This window comes from Sphaerodactylus townsendi, linkage group LG05 (assembly GCF_021028975.2).
Source record: "Sphaerodactylus townsendi isolate TG3544 linkage group LG05, MPM_Stown_v2.3, whole genome shotgun sequence".
NCBI lineage: Eukaryota > Metazoa > Chordata > Lepidosauria > Squamata > Sphaerodactylidae > Sphaerodactylus > Sphaerodactylus townsendi.
In genome coordinates this window covers 109637816-109658079 of record NC_059429.1, presented here as the reverse complement: position 1 = coordinate 109658079, position 20264 = coordinate 109637816, and the positions used below count along the sequence as shown (strand labels likewise).

The 20264-nt window shown below is 42.8% G+C and overlaps 1 protein-coding gene across 2 annotated transcripts; it reads right to left on the bottom strand.

Annotated features, from left to right (window-relative positions):
* Positions 1-3080: 3080 nt before the first annotated feature.
* On the bottom strand, positions 3081-18214 carry MANBAL (mannosidase beta like). 2 transcript variants are annotated; one of them, XM_048495739.1, is made up of 3 exons: positions 18110-18214; positions 14790-14982; positions 3081-3637 (listed from the first exon to the last, which is right to left on the bottom strand). In XM_048495739.1, the coding sequence occupies exons 2-3, from the start codon at positions 14937-14939 to the stop codon at positions 3530-3532; spliced, it is 258 nt and encodes an 85-aa protein (XP_048351696.1). In that variant the 5' UTR covers positions 14940-14982; positions 18110-18214; the 3' UTR covers positions 3081-3529. The 2 variants fall into 2 exon arrangements, with proteins under 2 accessions (XP_048351696.1, XP_048351697.1); XM_048495740.1 differs by having other exon boundaries at positions 14790-14979; positions 18110-18211.
* Between the last annotated feature and the right edge of the window lie 2050 nt (positions 18215-20264).

Below are 20264 nucleotides of genomic sequence, written 5' to 3'. Positions count from 1 at the left end.
CGCAGGGGGCCTGGAGACTGAACTGTTCCGCCCGGGCCAGCCGGAGACCAGCCCGTTGATGAGGGCCCCCCTCGCTTCCTTTAGATTCCCCTCCTCACAGTAACATCATTGAATCCTACCACCCCTTGGGGTTGAGGAGTTAATAGTGGATGCCATCATGTACTAATACTAATTTTAATGCTGCATTTTAATGGGGAAGGTTTATATTTTATCTTTTAGAGCCTGTATTATTTAACTTATTGAATTTTAACTTGATTTGTTATATTGTGCTCTACTTATGTTGTTCACCGCCCTGAGCCCTTAGGAGGAGGGCGGTCTATAAACCGAATATATAAATAAATAAATAAATAAAATAAATCTTACATAACAGAATCTATGCTTTCTCATGCTACTGACTAGCCACAGCAAGCCCTAAGAGAGTTTAGACTAGAAGACAAAGTTTAAATGACTCACAGGCACGCTTATGCTTCAGAAAATCTTTCAGAAAAAGGCAAAGCACCACAGCCTGCCAATGCAAACCCTTTCCCCCCAGCCAGATGCAATTTACACATCATGCTTATTACACGCTGCTTACAAATAACATTCAAGCACAATGAATCACAAATCAGGAGCTTTGAAGTTCAAGACACTGGCAACAGCCCCGCTGACAGCAGGCACATTCGACACCCCTCGGTGGAGGATTCCAGCAGGCTCAGAATCCCTCCCCGTACACATGCAGAGGCAGTACAGCGGATTTCTCCCTCACTCCTCCTTTATGCCCCCTCTCACATCAGTACAAGTTGCCGTATTTACCTGAAAGGAACCTGACTTGACATGTAAGATGACTCCCCCTGAAAATGTTATACCCCAAAAGGTTTTCATTATTTCATTTCATTACTGCAATAGGACTTTTTATCAGGAAGGCAAAATATATTCATTATGTGAATATAAGAAAGCCCCTCTCTGGTTTTGACACCACGCCCGTGCCAGACTGTGATTAGTTTGCAACAAGTGGAGGGGAAAAGGTTTGGCGGAAACATAGGAGACACGCACAAAGAACTCCTGTTGCCCGTCAAAGGGGATGCCAACATGGTACCTGGGGGCACGATGGCACCTTATCTGGTGCCCACCAAGTGTTTCTAGGAAGGGGGCAGGAGCAGGTAGGGCTTTTGCCCAGCAAGGTTTCTGATTGGCTGTGCAGATTTTTTAAAACATTGCTTTGGTGGAAGCTGCCACCACAGCACAAGCGTCTGCCCTGTGTTACTAAAATTCAATCATCTTGTGGCTGCTTCTTCCCCCCGTGGCAACCGTGCTGAGTTCAAATTCCAAATGTGCTCGGAGACTCAAAAAGGCTCTCATGGCAGCTCACTGACTACCTGCAAGAACATATAGTGGGAAATGGTTCTGTTGGACCTATGAGACTCCACCATATGTAGGCACCATGCCTATAGTGGATTGGGTTAGGCCCATTATTTTTATCTCTAAGTAGGGGGGAAATTATTCTTCCAATTTTAAAAAACCTTATTTACACTAAAATGAAGGGACAACAGTTATGTAACCTCTCCAACTGTCCTATAATATTGAGGTTGCAATAGGACTTTTTATCAGGAAGGCAAAATATCTAAAAATACGTTGCAGTTCTTTTAAGTCATTCAAAGAGAGACCTCTTGAGAGATGCTATGCGTGATATGACCTCAGCTAATAATGAAGAATGGTGAAAGTGGCATCCAGCACAGCACTTACCCAGCCACAGCAACAATGATTGTTATTCACCTGATGCTTTGGAGCAGAAATGCTAAGCATACCAGAAGACTGCTGACCCTTTACAAATGTCTGTCCTCTATAAGGTGCAGTAGGAAAAGTTTTAGCAACTTAAGGCTTGCCACACCAGCAGATGATTCATTCCAGCTAGTCGAGATGTCAGAGGCTTTTTTGTCCAAAGTGGTTTTTACATTACAGAAGCGATTGTACAGGAAGGTTTGAAGGTACAGTAAACAAATCTAAAAATGGTCAAGTAGGTTTTCAGTTCAGAAAGAGGAAGAATAAAAGTATATATTTATCCTCCTCTTTCTCTCCTGTACAGAGACTCAAAGGGGCTTACAAACTCCTTTCCCTTCCTCTCCCCACAACAGACACCTTGTGTGGTAGGTGGGGCTGAGAGAGTTCTGAGAGAACTGTGACTAGCCCAAGGTCACCCAACAGGCTTTGCCTGTAGGAGTGTGAAAACAAATCCAGTTCACCAGTCCCCCACTCAGATGGCGGAGTGGGGAATCAAGCCTGGTTCTCCAGATTAGAGTCCACCTGCTGTTAACCACTACACCATGCTGGCCAGAACAGAAGAAGCAGTTACAGAACTGAAACTTTAAATGTCCTGATACATGCCATTTTTACTGCTAGCATCTTACTACAGTGGCACAGGGGAGACAGTTCTCTTTCCTTAAAAAAAGCAATAGGCACAGAAGATTCATAACCTTTCTACTGAAGAGTAAGTATTTTTGTAAAAGTACTCTTGCCTTGCATTAATAGCATCTTGAAGAGCACTTCACAGTAGATAAATTTTCCAGGTTTTCTCTGGAAAGTTGATTCCTGGGTGAAGCTGACAAATGGGAGTGAAACTGACCACTCTAAATTGAGACTGACATGGATCATTAGGAACCTTTGTGGCTGAAGCAGTATATATAATCACAATAAAAAGTTTGACACCTTTGACAAAAAGAGTTACAGGAAGTAGCCCACTACATGCAAACTGACAGGCTGGAGACACTAATATAGTGGTTTTCACATTGGTTAGTAAAAGAAATGAAAACAGTATTCCTCAACAGAACAGAATTTTGTACATTGAATGCTGCTACTTTTTCACCCTACTGTGAACTTTGAGGAGTATGCTGGTACTTGTCTTTCCCCCCTGCATTCCATTGGAAGAACTTCTCCACCAGCAAGACCTGAATCACTGTGGATGAGTCATACATCTCATTCATTCAGTCACTAGAACAACGTTAAAAGAAAGGCTCCAAATCGCTGTCAAAGCAGAGATGAGTTACTTTCATAATTAGACACAGGCAGTGAGAAGAGACAGTCAAAGAAACTCGGGAAAACCACTGTTAGAATCAAGAGGCTTTTAAAAAAGAAAGGGGAAATATGATAATTACATTACAAAAACAGGTATATTAAGCACATCATTAACGTACAAAATACGAAGGCGTACTTCTTGATCCCGCTGCTCTTACAAATATAGGGGAAAGGCATTTTGCACAGTTCAGTTTCCTTTTATAGGACCTGTACTTCACACCTTAAGCGTCATAAAGAAAATATTCCATCCCCCCCACCTCCCACTCTTGGTAAGATGATGCAGTTTTAAGGAATGAAAGACACATCACATGGAACAAGTACTGTCATATCTTTTCAAAAAGTACTTCTTTGCACCAGGAATGAGGATATAAGCCCAGATGCGTCGTTGGATGCTTGTTTATGTTTCGTGTTCTTCCTCGCCAACATATCCAGAGAAAGCTTGCTGTTGACGCACAGCCTTTTTGTTGGTCACAAAACCGTTCTATCGTTTCTTCTTCGTTTCTTTTTTCGGTTTCTTGTTTGCTGAGGCGGCAACAACTTTGGTTTTTTTCACCACTTCTGCGCTTTTTGATTCAAAGCCTTCTGTATCCTAGAAGGGTTTGGAAAGGAATACAAAGTCAACATTAGTTTCCTGTGCATGCCTCTCACATCATCACAGGGTTCTTTCACATGGAAGAATGACGCCGTTTTGGGGGTCTTTCTAATGCTATTTGTTGACCAGTGCAAAGATTGCTAACATGGCATACAAAACGGAGGACGGCCGTGTTTTGGGCCAAATCATGTTGTTCACATGGGAAAAGCAAAGAAAAAGAAAAAAGGTTATGCAGCCTGGTCTTATCCATGTTTACCTGGAAGCAAATCCCATGGAGTTCAGGGGTGCCTATTCCCAAGGGAGACAGAGGTCAGAGTGTTGCACTAGGATCTGGGGGACCCAGGTTCAAATCCCCACTGTGCCATGGTGAAGTTTGCTGGGCCACCTTAGGGTAGTCACTCTTGGTCAGTCTAACCTACCTCACAGGGCTATTAGCATAAAATGGGTATGGGGAATTTGTGTGTACAACTCCTGAGCTCTTTAGGGGGAAGACAGGATAAAAATGCAGTAGATAGATTCCATACCACCCAAAGCTGTTTGGGCCTCTTGTTAACACTGTGCTATTTCTTTGTATGCCCCAAAACAACTCCCTAAGTTATGCAAAGGTATGTGTGCATAACAGAGCTGGTAAAAAGTGCCATCAAGTGACAGCAGACATATGGCGACCCCTGGAGGGGTTTTCAAGGGTAGAGACGTTCAGAGGTAGTTTGCAATTGCCTGCTTCTGCATCACAACCCTTAACTCTTTGATGGTCTCCCATCCAAATACTAACCAGGACTGAACCTGCTTAGCTTTTGAGATCTGATGAATATTGGATCTGGAGGTGGAAAAACAAATAAATTTGATCCAACCACCTTTTTAAACTCAATTTCCTTTAACCCCCCCCCCCCCTTTACAGCTTTCCCCCCCATGCCATGATCCCCAGTATGGCTTTTTAGGTGACTTTAGGGGATCCCCTTCCTCCCTTTTTTACCAGTAAAAAGTCTGGTTTGATCCAGTCTATGGATTTTGGAACTGTAAGTCAATATGGAAATTTTCAGAGAGGCTTTATAAATGTATTTATTTAATGTTATTTATAGCCCACCTTTCTCACAATGATTCAAGGTGAAACAGACAAGAGTAAATTAGTACAATCAACAGAATGGGACATTCAACAACAAATGCACTAGGTATTGTCGAAGGCTTGGTTCTGGTGGGTTTTCCGGGCTGTGTGGCCGTGGTCTCTCTGTGGCTGTGATTTCTCTGTGATACACCTTTGAAGATGCCAGCCACAGATGCAGGTGAAACATTAAAATCCACCAGACCATGGCCACACATCCCGGAAAACCCACCAGAACCAAATGCACTAGGATTTTAGCAGTCTGAAACCACTAGGAAGTACTGAAGAATAGCATAAGTATTCACATTCTAGTATAGATCATACCAGTGTAGACTACAGTTTCTAATAATTTATCCTAGCGAGTCTGTACAGTGTAGCCCTAATATATGAACTCTTTGAAGTTCCCGGAACCTTGATACTCACCTGGAACAAAGGCTGCTTGATTCAGGTGAGTTTCAGAGAATGGGAGTGTCACAGAGTTCAACGCTTAAAAAAAAATCTGTCTGTTCTGGCTATCAATGCAAAATTAAAACTCTGAAAGGAAGACTAAGTTTCTCCCCAACATGTTCTATTAAGAAAAGAAGAGTAGGAGGCATCTTCAGTTTGCATAACAATTACAGTTTTGAACGGTAAAAAAACACGGTATATAACCTTTTTTAGCATGATTGTCTTACATTTAGGGGCATCTTCCTTTCAGAAAAATACGGTAGTTAATTTGGAACAGCAACCAAAGAACAATTTCTGACAGATTCCCTTGACACTAAACAGTCTAATTTTTTTTCCTCTTGGACATTTGACAAGAATACTGTTCCCCTAACACCCCTCCCCAGCAACTGTTTCACTGTCATCTGTCAGAGGCAATAACAGAAAAATATTTCTTCTATGGGAACCAAAATCCCATCATCTCATCAAAAAAACCGTCAAACCCACACATGCATGGGAGTAGAGCCAGACTCCTGGGAAAAACCGCATGCACCCGCAGATTGCTTCCTCTCATTAAATAAGCTTTGGTATAAATATTTTTTAGGCTTCTAGAGATTCTCAGGTTCCATCTGAGCCAACTGGAAAAGGCCATTAAAAATGGCAACAAGAAATATGTGCTAATCCCCATGCTTGTAAGAAAACTGAACAGGGGCGGGTGGGGAGAACAGCTGACAATTTCTTTATCATTCATGAGGTTGGTTCAAGCCTTTCTCAAGTTACAGGGCAATTGCCATTCACATCCATGAAGCCTTCTGAGAAAGGATACTTGGCTGCCTTCCTGAAGGATGTGATTCACCCAGAGGAAGCCGGCCAAAAGAGCTCCAGCGCTCTAGAAAAATGGAGCAATAGGCTTCTATTATTCAGAGACTCAAAGTTCACGGTCACTGCAAGAAGAGCACTACTGCCTTCTAATGTTCAATTCAAGGCAAGCTTCCAAAGGCTGGCTGCTCTGCAGACACAGAGGTCATTTGGAATAAGAAGCAGATTGAAGCAAGCCTGGTCGCTAGCCATGGCCGCTAGCATTCCGCCCTGCATATTAGCTTGCTGAGCATAATCATAAATCATCAGCCACAATGAGCATGCAGAGTGCAATAGGACGGTCACCTCCCCACCCATGGATACTCTCACACATCTTTCAAATTAAGGGGCTAGATTTTTCCATCCTACAATAATTCCCCACAGATGATATTGGCAGATTTCTCCATCAAAAGGCGGTGGTATCCATGAAACTCGTTGTTAGGGTTTGTACAATACAACTAACTGTTCTCAATTACTTTCAGGCCATGTTACTGATTTACCAGTACTGGTTTGGGACAGAAACAGATGTATTCATACTGCAAGTTTAGATCCCAGTTTGATACTCACTGAAGATAACTGTTTGGCACAGCCTAGTGCATCACGGCAGGCCTTCCCTAATGATGCACAGACAAGAAGCCCCAGCTAATGCAGCCTCATTAAGGAGTGTATGTGTATTTTCCAAAACAAGTTTACCACCCTCTGTTGTTTGCACTTCCATGCGTACATGTTAAACATCTTAAGAGTACATTTTAAGAAATTGTATGTGAATTAGTCATTAGACAGCATGGAATCATTTGGGGATCGTGCACATTTCTCCCTTAATTCCAAGTGAAAGTCCTCCCACAAAAGCAATGCAGAATATGAGAAACCTTTAACTTAATCCAACATGACAGCTTCACTCGTGTGAGCCAGGACTTCTGCAAGAAGGGAGACCACTAAGGAAGATTCTGCAAAGGAAAACAATTGCAAACGAACTCTTCTCCTTTCTTGAAAGCCCCTTGCTGGGATCATCATCTGTTATTTGAGATCTGATGGCACTTCGTATGTCAGAAGCCTGTACGCTAATGAATTTATTCCAAAAGATGCTTTGGTAAAGGGGTAGGGGAATGTGTTCTACACTATTTTGTGCAGTATGTATGGTTTGTTGCTACAGCTATGCTCCTACTTTTTGCTGCATCATTTAAGTTTCATGTTTAAATGCTTATGCTTTTGTCTCAGCTCTATTTCAGATTTCTGCTTGCTTTCAGGTTTCTGCAATCCAAAACCTAGTTCATTCTTCACTGGATGCCCCATCTTGTTGATTATACTAACTCCCATCCTGGCTGATGGTACTGACTTATACCAGCGGTGGTGAACCTATGGCACGCGTGCCAGAGATGGCACTCAGAGCCCTCTCTGTGAGCATGCGCGCACAGAGTTCGTCCGGAAAATCATCCTCCCACTCACACACACATATAGGCTGGCCTGGGCCACTGGGCGCGACCCGTTCAAAGTGTTGCATGGTTGCGTCACCAAGCTTATTCCCGAGTAACGTGTGCCTCGGAACCAACTGTTTTTTCTAAACTAAAACCTCAGTATTCAGGTTAAATTGTCGTGTTGGCGCTTTGCGATAAATAAGTGGGTTTTGGGTTGCAATTTGGGCACTCTGTTTCAAAAAGGTTCTCCATCACTGACTTATACTATGGCAGTGATGGCGAACCTTTTTGAAACCAAGTGCCCAAACTGCAACCCAAAACTCACTTATTTATCGCAAAGTGCCAACATGGCAATTTAATCAAAATACTGAGGTTTTCGTTTAGAAAAAACAGTTGGCTCCAATGTGCGTGTTACTTGGGAGTAAGCTTGGTGGTAGTCAGTGGCTTTGCTTTGAAGCAATCGTGCAATGCTTTGAATGGGTGAATCACAACCCTAGAAGGGTTTACTCAGAAGGAAGCCCATTGCCAGCAACCGAACTTACTCCCAGGTAAAGGATCACTCTTTAGTTCTTCCCATAAAAATCAGTGGGGTTTAACAGCGCTTAACAGGGTTACCTACACTGCTTCCCCAAAACTAGGTCTGAAGTTTAATGCTAATAATCTCCCTGAGATAATTACGCTATTATCACACTGGGGGCCTGGTGGGGGAAGGAGTGCGGGGGGAGAGGGAAGCAAAACTTTCGCTATCTGAAACCCAATAATCCCACCACCACAAAGTAGAAGTAAAAAGGCAGTCAAGGAAGGCAATCCTAAGCAAGAATGCTGTGCGAGGGGTGGGATAACTTCAGGAAAGCTAAATTGGTGGAGCAGCCATCTTATCTGCAGTTTTTCCTTCACATGTCATCACAGCACTTGACTTCCCACAAAATGCAACAGGAACAGAAAAGTAAAAGCATGGAGAATATTTTGAAATGGACCTCTCTGTCCCACATTTGACTCTGTCAGAATGGCCCTAATTCTGACAAGGGGGGTGGGGAAGGGATGCTCAGGGTGGTAAGGGATGCTCCTCTCCCTTTCCTGCCAGTCAATTCTTTATTGGTGTGAAATGCCTTTTGTCTTTTGTTCTTTTGCTTTGGGCCTGTGGGAACGGGATTGGCACCACGAGCCTAGGGACCTTGCAAGATCTCTCCTCCCTGCCCTGGGGTCCCAGGCACTAAAAGCCCCATCACTCTCTCTCCCAGGGGAGGGGGGGCCCTTGACAAAAAGTTCAATCGGGGCCTCCATAGCAACACATCGGTGGGACGTAAATAGAAAAAAAGAGACGCGTCTCTGGGCGAAGGCACGACAGCAACCCGGATTATTTCCGTGGGCTCCAATCACTGCCTGCACAGATTAATGTGAACGCAAAAATGCGAAAACGGGTTACTTTATCCCAACTGCAATACATTTTTTGTGCAGAGGGGGCCATAATTTCTTAGAATCACAATTGTTTGGATCCCACAAAGCATGGGCACAAGGGATACTCACAACACTGTTCTTTCCCACTCACCTCCTTCAACCTCAAAAATTCTGATACTAGACGTTGCAGGACTCATGCTCAGGAAGGGCCACATGGCCCGGAGATTCTAGTGAAGAGACAGAACTAGGCAAATCACCTTGTCCTTTCTGTTCCATATGCAGTGTTTCCATGAGCACAGAAACAAAAACAAACATTGCGCAAGAGATATGTCTGCTTGGTTTCCCCTCCCACAATGCATCACCCCAGGCCACAGTTCTTTTTGATCATGTGGGTTCCACAATCTTCACCATTGGTTATTTGGGCTTCTTGGGGAGCGGAAAGGCAGGAAAGAGCTGTCTCCATGACCTATCCCCAAAATTTCAGCTTTCGACTGAAAACAATTCTAATCCTTTTCACTGGTGAGATTAATCCTAGTCATACGTCGTCTTTAATTTAAGGCCCTTGCTGTATGACTGAATTGCTTTTCATATCTTGTAATTGCCCTTGAGTCACAGTGAGAAATGTAGGCCATAAATGAAATTAATAGCTGTAGAAGTACTAATGCCTTGACCTGGATAGTTCAGTCTAGCCCAAGCTGAACAGATCTCAGAAGCTAAGCAGGGTCAGCTCTGGTTAGTATTTGGATGGGAGACCATCCAAGAAGTCCAGCATTGAAGTGCAAATGAAGGCAATGACAAATCATTGCTTTGAAGACCCTACAGGGTTGCCATAAATCAGCTGTGAACTGAAGGCAAATAAATACAATAATAGTAGTAGTAGCTTATGACAATATAACAATGCTTTCTGTTTTTCCCACCAAACAAGAAATCTCCCTCTAATCCAACCAGTAGATAGATCCCTCCCAGAACTCATGGTTTTATTTGATTTGTTTTCTTAGAATATTTAAGTTCTGCCTTTCCTCCCATCACAGGAGAGCCAGGACAGCTTACAGAGGAGGCCACAAACCAGGACAGCTCAAGACACATTAGAAACAGAAGAGTACAACATAAAACACAACCTTGATTTTTTTCCAAAACAAGCCACAGATTTCCCCTGCCCTCATTTGTTTGCTTAAACATTTAGAGGTGCAGCCAGATGGTCAGTTGACTCATAAGAGCATCATGTGACTCAACCAGGTGGTTAGCTGATCCAACCTTATGGTTAGCTGAGCTACAGATGAATCATGATAAACTTGGTAAATGCAAAGCTTGTTTTGTATCTACTGCATTGTAAATAATTTTGTAATCCATCTTTATTACCTTGTCTGTTACATGTATTATAATAGCTCATTTTGTTGTTCAACCATCTGATAACGCCTGCTTAATTATGACGTTTATGGAGCCATTGTCGGTTGTAAGTTTTACATGGTTCTTACTGTCTTGTTTTTAGTTGTAATCCACCTTGAGTCTCAACAAGAAAGAACATAAGAGCCCTGCTGGGTCAGACAAGTGGTTCATCTACTCATGCCTGTTTCAGATTATAACTGAAGTAAATAAAAAGCTAGCTGTTGTGAATTTTCCAGGCTGTGCAGCTGCGGTCTGGTAGTTTTTGCTCCTAACATTTCTTTCGCACATATGGCTGGCATTTTCAGAGGCATAAAATGCAGGCAAAACATTAGAAGCAAAAACTACCAAACCGTGGCTGCCCAGCCTGGAAAACTCACAACAGCCAGTTGATTCTGGCTGTGAAAGCCCTCGATAATACATAAACAAAGAGCCCTGTGGTGCAGAGTGGTAAGCTGCAGTACTGCATTCAAATCTCGGTCCATCCCGATGGCTCCCAACAGCAGCTTGATTCCAAAGGAAATCAGTTCCAGGCAGCCAGCTCAAGCTTAGCTCAGCCTTCCAGCCTTCTGAGGTTGGTGAAATTAATGCCCAGCTTGCTGGGGGTAAAGTGTAGATGACTGGGGAATGCAATGGCAAACCATGCCATAAACATAGTCTGCCTAGTAAATATCATGATGCGACAACACCCCATGAATCAGTAATGACCCAGTGCTCGCACAGGGGACTGACTACCTTTATCTTTTTTGAATAAATAAATGGGAAGTTTCAGAATGGTTCCTGAACGAAAAACTGTTTCCTGGAGCATATATTGCAAGTATAGTATTTATTAAATATAGTATTCCTTCCAGTGACAGCTCTTAAGGGGGCTAGCAGATAACTAATAAAACAAGTTATGATTCTCAAGTCAACTATAAAAGGAGCACAAAGGACATTTCCCTCCATCCGCAATATCAAAAAGGCTATTGGAAAAGCATTTGAAGATCCCCATGAGGCCTGTTGTATATGTTTGTCCGTTCTAAGAAAAGACCAACGCCTAAGATGCAAGACAGCTGTAAGCCGATGGTTCTGTAAGGTGCTGGAAATAGAGGGCTGCACCCTATGAACAGATTCTGCCACAAACTCCCTTCCTATTCTGCTAGCACTTCCACTTGTACTTACTGAAAGCCATGGATCTGGTGCAAACAGAAGTGCTAGCAGGAGAGAAAGAGTTCCATGACAGAGACTGCCAATCACACACAGCATTCGTTCACAGCATCTTATTCTAAGACATAATCTTCAGTCTCCCTTCAGACGGTGAAGTAGCTCCAGTTCAAAAGGGGAGTAGTTTCTAGTGTCACCCAAGGCCCACAGTTGGTTTACTAGCACCTTATACCAACTGCAAGCAAAACGCTGAAGAAGTACCAAGCACGAGATAAAAAGCAAAGAGATGTAATGCCAGGGACCAGGCTGATTATCAATGGACTGGAAACAGCGGCCTCCATGTCTATTTTGCAGCAAAGGTTGTCAACTGTTATGGGTGCAGTTGAGGGCAACAACAAACCCACAAAACTGTTCTGGAATCATTGAAGGAATGCCATAATAACATATGAATGTTTCTTCAGTGGTCTTATGTTTACAAACAACGGATGACGGAATGGCAACGCAAGCCACTTCTGAACCAATTTAAAGTAAACTACTCCAAATTGTCATTAAAACCAGTTGTAAATAATTTTAATCTCTAACCTAGCGAAAAACTTTGCCAGGCTTTTCTAACAACAAGAATAGCTTTAAATGGTTATATTGCTATTTCTTGTTTTTTTAAACTCCTATTTTTATTGCTTCAACTGTACCTCTTTCCTGTGAATCAGTTTTATTGTCTTGCTTAAGTATCAGGCACTGTTTATTTAATGGGAATAAAATACAGAAATATGTCTCTCTCTTCGGTAGTTGCTTTAAAACATACTTCATTTGTAAGGTTCTGACATTCCCGTTTCATTCATAACCCCTTGTTTTATGTTCTGAATTACTGTAATGTGCTCATTTAGAAATGCAGCAAAGCACTCAAAACTTTCCGTTTTGATGTGATATCAGACTCAGGTAGTCCTGGGAATAACTCATATACTGGGGAAAAGAAACAAATTCTGAACCTTGAGACAGCTCACAGGTCTAACGGCTATTCTGGACCAAGATAAATTTACAGTGCTGGTTTCAGTCAAGCCAAGAGTAAAATGCCAGGATAAGTTGCCCTCCCCTTCTGAGGCTCTTTGCTGTGTAACTGCCAAGGAAGTTGAAGCTGTAATATAAAGAGATCTCCTGGGCAGACACATTTGTCAGTTTGCTTTCCATCTAACAGCAGGAGTGAGAAAGGCAACCTGTGCAGCCTACTAAAATCTGACCTGCTGATCTACCTGAATTACTGCTGACAGAGCTTTAAAAGCATAAAAAGAGAAAGCTGGGATGGTCAGGATGCCAAGTCCTCTCCTGGAGAAACCTACAAATCTATAAAATAGATGTACTCTGTCTTTACTATTGTTATTGCTATGAGACCTCTTGAACAGTGACAAGGAAGCATATAGTCCTGAATCCGTACTGAGCTCACCAAGATGTTTGTCCGAGACTACAGAAGGCTGAAGAGGAGTCACATCAGGACAAATGCCTTTCTAGGAGAAAGACTTTGGCCCCTTCCGCACATGCAGAATAATGCACTTTCAATCCACTTTCAGAATTGTTTGCAAGTGGATTTTGCTATTCTGCAGAATAAAATCCAGCTGCAAAGTGCCTTGAAAGTGGACTGAAAGTGCATTATTCTGCATGTGCGGAAGTGGCCTTGGATGAACACATGAAGCAGTTTTATAGTAGCCTGGTTCACAAGTTATGATGAACACATTTAGAATCAGTGCATACTTTTTCTTTATATGTGTGTTGAGTAATGGTGTTAATTCAATTCACAAACAACTGAACATACGATTTAAACTCCACATTTACTCATGCATTGATCCCCAATTTTATTTGTACAGCAAACATGTGTTAGCAAGGATATAAGTGCATTTACCACAAAGTGTGAACAAGGCTACCGAGTCTCAGTACAGCTCTATCAGTATATACTCTGACTGGCTGCAGTTCTGGCTGCAGTTCTATGACTAGCACTAAAGCCCATTTTAAATTAAAATAAAATAGGCTCAAGAGAGGGGAGGAGGGAAGGGGGACCCCATCCTCCTTTCTCTTTCCCCTAGGACAGTGGTTCTCAACCTTCCTAATGCCGCGACCCTTTAATACAGTTCCTCATGATGTGGTGACCCCCAACCCTAACATTTATCCATTTTACAGATGGAGAACACTGATGCAGAGAGTCTTAGGCGACCCCTGTGAAAGGGTCATTCGACCCCCAAAGGGGTCCCGACCCACAGGTTGAGAACCACTGCCCTAGGAGAACAGCTCCAACCCAGCCTCTGCCCCAGCTCCTGGTGGACCTATCCAAGGTTGGTGCTTGTAGTCCTTGTCAAGGAGGTCCTGCTGTTTGTTTGGGGCGGGGGCAATGCACTGGTGAAGTAGCCTGGGTTGCTTTTTGGGGTAGGGTGCAATGGGGAGGCTGGTGGTGGGCTCGGCAAGGCAGCTGGTGGCAACCAGACGCTGGCCTGGCATGCTGATTTGTTGTTTGGGGCAGGGGGAGGCTCCTGGGTTGGGGGAAGGTGGGCAAGTATGGGGTGGATTGTCACCCACCAGTGGGCATGCAGGACTCATGAAGTGAAGGGATTCGTCGTCGAACATTCCATCCCTTAGCCAATTAAGTATAAGAATTTGATTCCTGTAACTGGAGACACCAGAGATTGAACTTGGGTTCTTGCATGCAAAAGCACGTGCTCAACTACAAAGCCACAGTCTTTGCTGAAATCCACAGGCAAATAACATGATATCAGTAAGATAATGAAATAGAAACCCTGTATTTTTAAGAAAATCTCATAACAATGTTGCAAAACTGTCAATCAATATCAGCTAGTAGCACCTTGGAGACCAACAAGATTTTAGGAGTATCAGCTTCTGAGAGTTAAAGCTCCCTTCTCTCTAACTCTCAAAAACCTATAACCCAAAAATCTTGTTGGTCTTTCAGATGCTACTGGAGTCAACATTTTATTTATTTATTTATTTATTATTAAACTTGTATACCGCCCTCCCCCGGAGGGCTCAGGGCGGTTCACAACATAGATATACAACACAGGTAGATAAATAAATAAACTCCGTACGTTTAGTACTGGTCCCTATTAAAATACCACACTCAGATTATAACATTTCATTACAAAAGCAACAGATGGCGTCCAACAGCTTAAAACTCCCCTAGAGGGGGGGACAGCAGGGCCCCAGCTGTTAAAGGGGGGGGGGCGCACATCAGCGGCTGGCCTCCCCAAAAGCCCAGTGGAACATCTCAGTCTTACAGGCCCTGCGGAACTCATTAAGGTCCCGCAGGGCCCAGACGGCTGGAAGGAGAGCATTCCACCAGGCAGGGGCCAGGGCCGTAACATCTGGATTTCACCATGAGTTACAGGATTTAACCAGCAACCCCGCTGCTTTTCTATAGGTAGTAAAAACTGCTTACAGGTTTATGCAGCTTTGGAATGGGAAGGATTATGGCCAAAACACAGATGAGCTGGAAAATGGCTCCAAAGAACAGGCCATAGTGTAGGATGTTCTCCATGAATGTCGGGTCTGGGATTTCCGGGGGTGTGAAGTCCAGCTCAGTAGCCATGGTCGAAATCTTCAACTTTGCCTCTGGAGACCTCAAATCTCTTCTTTATGCAATGAAAAAAACATTTTTGTAACATACATTTTCTATTATGTTCCCAACACTGTTATACATATAGTAGGAGCTTGATTATTTTCAGCTTCAGAGGCCAAGCAAGAGATGACTCCCTTGTATTCAAAAGATCAGATAAGCTTTAAACAAACAAGTTGATATGAATGGCTATGGAGAAGCAGAAAACATTGTAAAATACAATACCCACATTACTGTAAAATTTGGATAGATGACAGGGATAAAACTGGGAAAATCAAGATTTCAGGGTAATTTTACTTGAATGACCTACAGGGCAGATGCCCTTATAATTTATGGTAGCTACAGTCACAGTTTGGAAAATTATCATGTGATAATTCCAACTGCACAATTGAACATTAGTTCTCAATCCACACATTGGGATTGTGCCTGCGCAGGCCAGCAACGGACCAATCTTGAGCTTCTTAACCAGAGGGCACTCTTGCTGTTAAAATGCGTCTCATGTCCTCTTTCCCTCCAACAGTCACATCCCCAACGGCTCAACTGTTAGTTTTAAGGAGCAGCAGTGGTGTAATGGTTAAGAGCAGGTGTACTCTAATCTGGAAAAACCGGGTTTGATTCCCTGCTCTGCCACTTGAGCTGTGGAGGCTTATCTGGGGAATTCTAATTAGCCTGTGCACTCCCAACACACACCAACTGAGTGACCTTGAGCTAGTCACAGTCAGTGGTTCTCAACCTTCCCAATGCCGCGATCCTTTAATACAGTTCCTCATGATGTGGTGACCCCCAACCCTAACATTTATCCATTTTACAGATGGAGAACACTGATGCAGAGAGTCTTAGGCGACCCTGTGAAAGGGTCGTTCGACCCCCAAAGGGGTCCCGACCCAAGGTTGAGAACCACTGTGCTCTCTCAGCCCCACCTACCTTACAGGGTGTTTGTTATGGGGGGGAGGGAAAGGAGATTGTCAGTCCATTTGAGTCTCCTTACAGGAGAGAAAGGGGGGATTTAAATCCAACTCTTCTTCTTCTCCAATGTAGGACACTGATTTTGACCTTTAAACCCTTTACAGCCCAAACATGTGAAGGCCCATTTCTCCTGATATAAACCCATGAGCCCCCCCCCCCAATGCATTGTTCAGAAGGGCCTCCTTAACATTTCCTCATCTCAACCTGTGCAGACTGTCCCTCTCGGATCTCATGAATTTTTAGTGGTGGTTCTTGCATTAGAACAGACTGCAAGTAGTTCTTCATTTTGCCTCAAATTTCCTGGCATTTAAAAAAACCATCAAGGCAAAGTTGTTTCATGATTTTCACTGAATTTGTTCCACTAAGATTGTTAAGAACAACTGCGCACCTCACAAGAAAATTGTTTGGAGAACTGTTAATTTGTTTTCTTTTTAATTATGTTCTTCATTAAGTTTTATTCTGTGGTTATTTATTGGGGGGTTGGATTTTGTAAGCCACTTAAGGGAAAAGTGCAAAGTTGCTAGCAGCCTAGAGGGAAAAAATCCTGCCCCTTTAATACAGGCATAATATTAGGAAATTAGCAGTTGAAGAGTCTCATGGCATAGAGGTAAATATCATCCGCTGACAAACAACATCCCATGAAACCTCTATTAAAGGGACAGTTCCCCTTTTCTCCAGGCTGTTGACAAACCTAGTTACAAGCATAATATTAATAAATACTTCTACAAAGAGTAAGCAGGCCATGCAAGAGACAATTGTTTATTTATTAAATTTGTGCCCTACCCATCCCTGACCAAAGTCGGGCTCAGGCAGCTTACAAGGATTAAAACTACAACAATATAACATATAATTCGAGCTAAAATCTATACATAATACTCTTGATGGCAAAAACAACACTATTAGACCAGCAATATATTCCCCCTTTGATGTTTCATCTACCTCATCCAAAAAGGAGGTCAAGGCCAGGTGGGGAACACACATACAAAAAGGAAGGGGGTTACATCGCTAGACTGCATTTCTGGTGATTAGTTCTGCAGTGCTGTTTCAAAACTGTGCAAGAAACTAGTTAACTTCTGTGCAATGGTCTTTACAATACAAATAACAATCATTACATGGTGAAAAATGGAGCCTGCTACTCTTTCCAACAAACAACACTGCGTATGTCACCATCTTTCTCTCAGACACAACACATGTAAAACAGGGACTGAATTTACTGAACACAAAAATCTTGACCCACTCAAGCAAGAGTGCTGGACCCAAATACTGAGAAGTGCCACAAGTAGGGTTGCCAACAGCTATCCTAACCACAAATTCATTTTCCATGTAATCCCCCCCCCGCCAAACACACACATAAGTGCTAGGGGTTGCAAGCGGGCCTAGAGAAAAATGTTCTTTAACAGATGCTTAATGTGAACAGCTAAAAGTTTTCATAGGGTGGAAATAAATCATTGTCCTTTAAAGGCTCCATTAAAGAGTCAGGACAGTTTTCCAGACAGCTGGCAACCCTTTTCACAGCATAAAATCAACTCACAATGTCAGTCCCAGCGACCCTACAACATGGTTACACCATTCGAAGTTCACTGAATTCACTGGGTTCAAAAGACTGTGACACTGTTTAGGTTAGGAGATGCACCACAGATCTATTTGTCCTCAATATTTTTTTCTTTAAAATGCGCTCTATAAACGTGTCATCCAGATTTCTGGGCCCAGTTTGCCTCCGTGCAAAATGACACACCTTCCTAGACCCACTGCTAATTTTCAGAAATTAGATTTTTGAGGTTGAACCAATAAGATAACATAACCTGACCTACTTTCGTTCTCTGGTCCGCTGGGAAAGAACTAGACTAATTGCTAATTACACTGTGGACGAGGAACGCGTGATTTTAAATGCATTCGGGGAGGGGTGGGGAGATTACAAGGAATCTGAAGCGAAGTGTAATAAAATAAGAACAGGCAAAGAGGCTTTTGCGGCACGTTCCGCACACTGACGAAGGCGCAGACGGATCAACAATGGGGGGGAAGACAGAGGTGGAGTGGACCGATCTCACCCACTGTTGCACGCAGGATTTGTTTTACGCGCCTAATCTTGCGATGCATAATTGTTTAGCAATGCAAATGCATTACACCTCGTAGCATTGCGATCACCCCCTTTTTGAGCACTCCAAGGCAACTCTTACCTCCTTCCTCTTCCAGCCAAAACCAGATCTCGTCGCCTGGATGTGATTCTGAGCTGCCCGGGAACTGCTTCCTCCTATGGCTGCCCTAGCAACCGCCGCCGCCGCCGGCGTTGTCAAGGAGACTCCCTTTGCTTTTGCTGCACTAGCCATCTAGATTCTGTGCTCAGAAACAGTGGTGCTTTAAACGGCTGTATGTATCTCTGAGCAAGCGCCAAGTGCAAATAGATTTGTGAGCCTTGGATTAACTATTAAATCAAAATAAGCACGTGTTTAGGGCCCCAAGTAGAGAGCCCTATAGGGGTTTTCTCTCTCTCTCTCCTTATCGCTGCTAAATATTGAAATAGATTTGTTAGGTCAGATTAATTTTGAGGATATGATCAAAGACTTTTCAATTAAAAATGCAGGAGAAAACTTTTTGTTGTATAAATAAAGTTATCAGTAAGCGGCATTATTTGGCATCTGGTTTCGTGTAAGTTAAAATGCTGTGTATCTCCACGGCAAGAAAGCAATGGAATAACAGGTGTTTTGTTTCACACAAATATTGATATTTATTCATTAGAATATATGTGTGTGTGTGTGTGTGTGTATAATGGTTTACAATTGTTTTTATTTTGGATTACATACGTTACAATTTTGTTGAGGGACCCATCTTCTAATTTGAAATATGGGCCATGTGTGGTGTCTCTGACCATGTGCAAAGGCTCTCTCGCACACCTTCCCTGTGAAAATACCCTTTTTATAATATCAATACATCTCATAGAAAATATGAAGAAGTTTAGATTCTGAAGACTGGGCAGGAGGATGAAATGCTGGCAAGGACAGAATATTGGGACATGGAAAGAATCCAAGCCATGTCAGCCTCCAAATGGGTATTGGAGATCTGGGATGATGATTGATCCCCAGACTATTGAGATCAGTTCTCCTGGGAAAAAATGGATGCTTCAGAGGGTGGACTCTATGACTATTCACCCAGGAGGTCCCTTCCCTCCAGAGGTGCAAACTATCGGAAGGGGACAGCAGGACTCAAGTCCCACCCCTACCCCTGGATTTCCTGGTGGGGCAATACTTACTCTGGGCTGTCCGGTAGCATCTTATGCTGCTTATGTTATCACATTCTCAAGTTCTGTCCTGATTCTCTTTGTAGCAAGTCCAAAGGGCAGGTTCTGTATGTTTTTGATCCCCCCCCCCCCAATCTTTTTTGGATGGCAACAGGGCACTTTGTGACTTACAAATGCAAAAAAAAAGATTTTTAGCTTTTCAGCTTCCTTATATCACTACCATTTTATTTCAGGAGAAAAGAACCTTGGAAAATATCGATAAGATGCTTTTTGAGGGGTTTTTTTGTTTGACTTTGCCAAATACACACATTTAGTCTGTAAGACAAACTCTGATGTAAGTGCAGCTAGATTCAAATCCAGTAGCACATGAGAGACAAGATTTGGAGGATATAAACATCCAAAAATCAACACTCCCTTCAGTGGTATCTAACAAAGGAATTACTGATTCACAAAATTTTATTTATTTATTTATTTTTATATTTATATTTCGAACTTGTAGGCCGCCTCTTCCCCAAGGGGCTCGAGGCGGCTTCCAACATGGCTGTTCTCCGACAGCAAACTCAACAACACAATTTAACACTCTTAAAACCAGCAGCAGTCACATAATTTAAAACAACTTAACAATATAGCTGTTCAAACAGTTCAATCAGCTCGAACAATTCAACGGTCTGAACAGTTTAAAACAGCTTAAAAACAGTTTAAACAGTTTAAGGCAGGCGCCCATTCCCAAGGCTAAAAGGGAGGAAAATACATAGTAGAGGAAAGAAGGGAGGGAGGAAAATGGCAGGCCCAGATGGAATCAACAGTGGCCCGACCGAGGTGACAAAGGATGGAAAAATGGCAACCTCGGTTTTAGTTCTAATATTTCAGTGGGGGGCCAATAATGTTGTTAGTCTCTAAGCCGCTACTGAACTTGAAATTCTGTTCTACTGCAGGCCAAAATGGCTACCCTCTAGTACTATCTGATGTAGGTAATAGAACAAGATTGGTATAGTTTGGCTTCACATATCCAGAACTAAATAACTGCATTATTGCTTCATCCTAGAGGCCCTGTCTTAGAGAAAAAAATGGTCCCACCTCCATTTTATCTTTAGCTA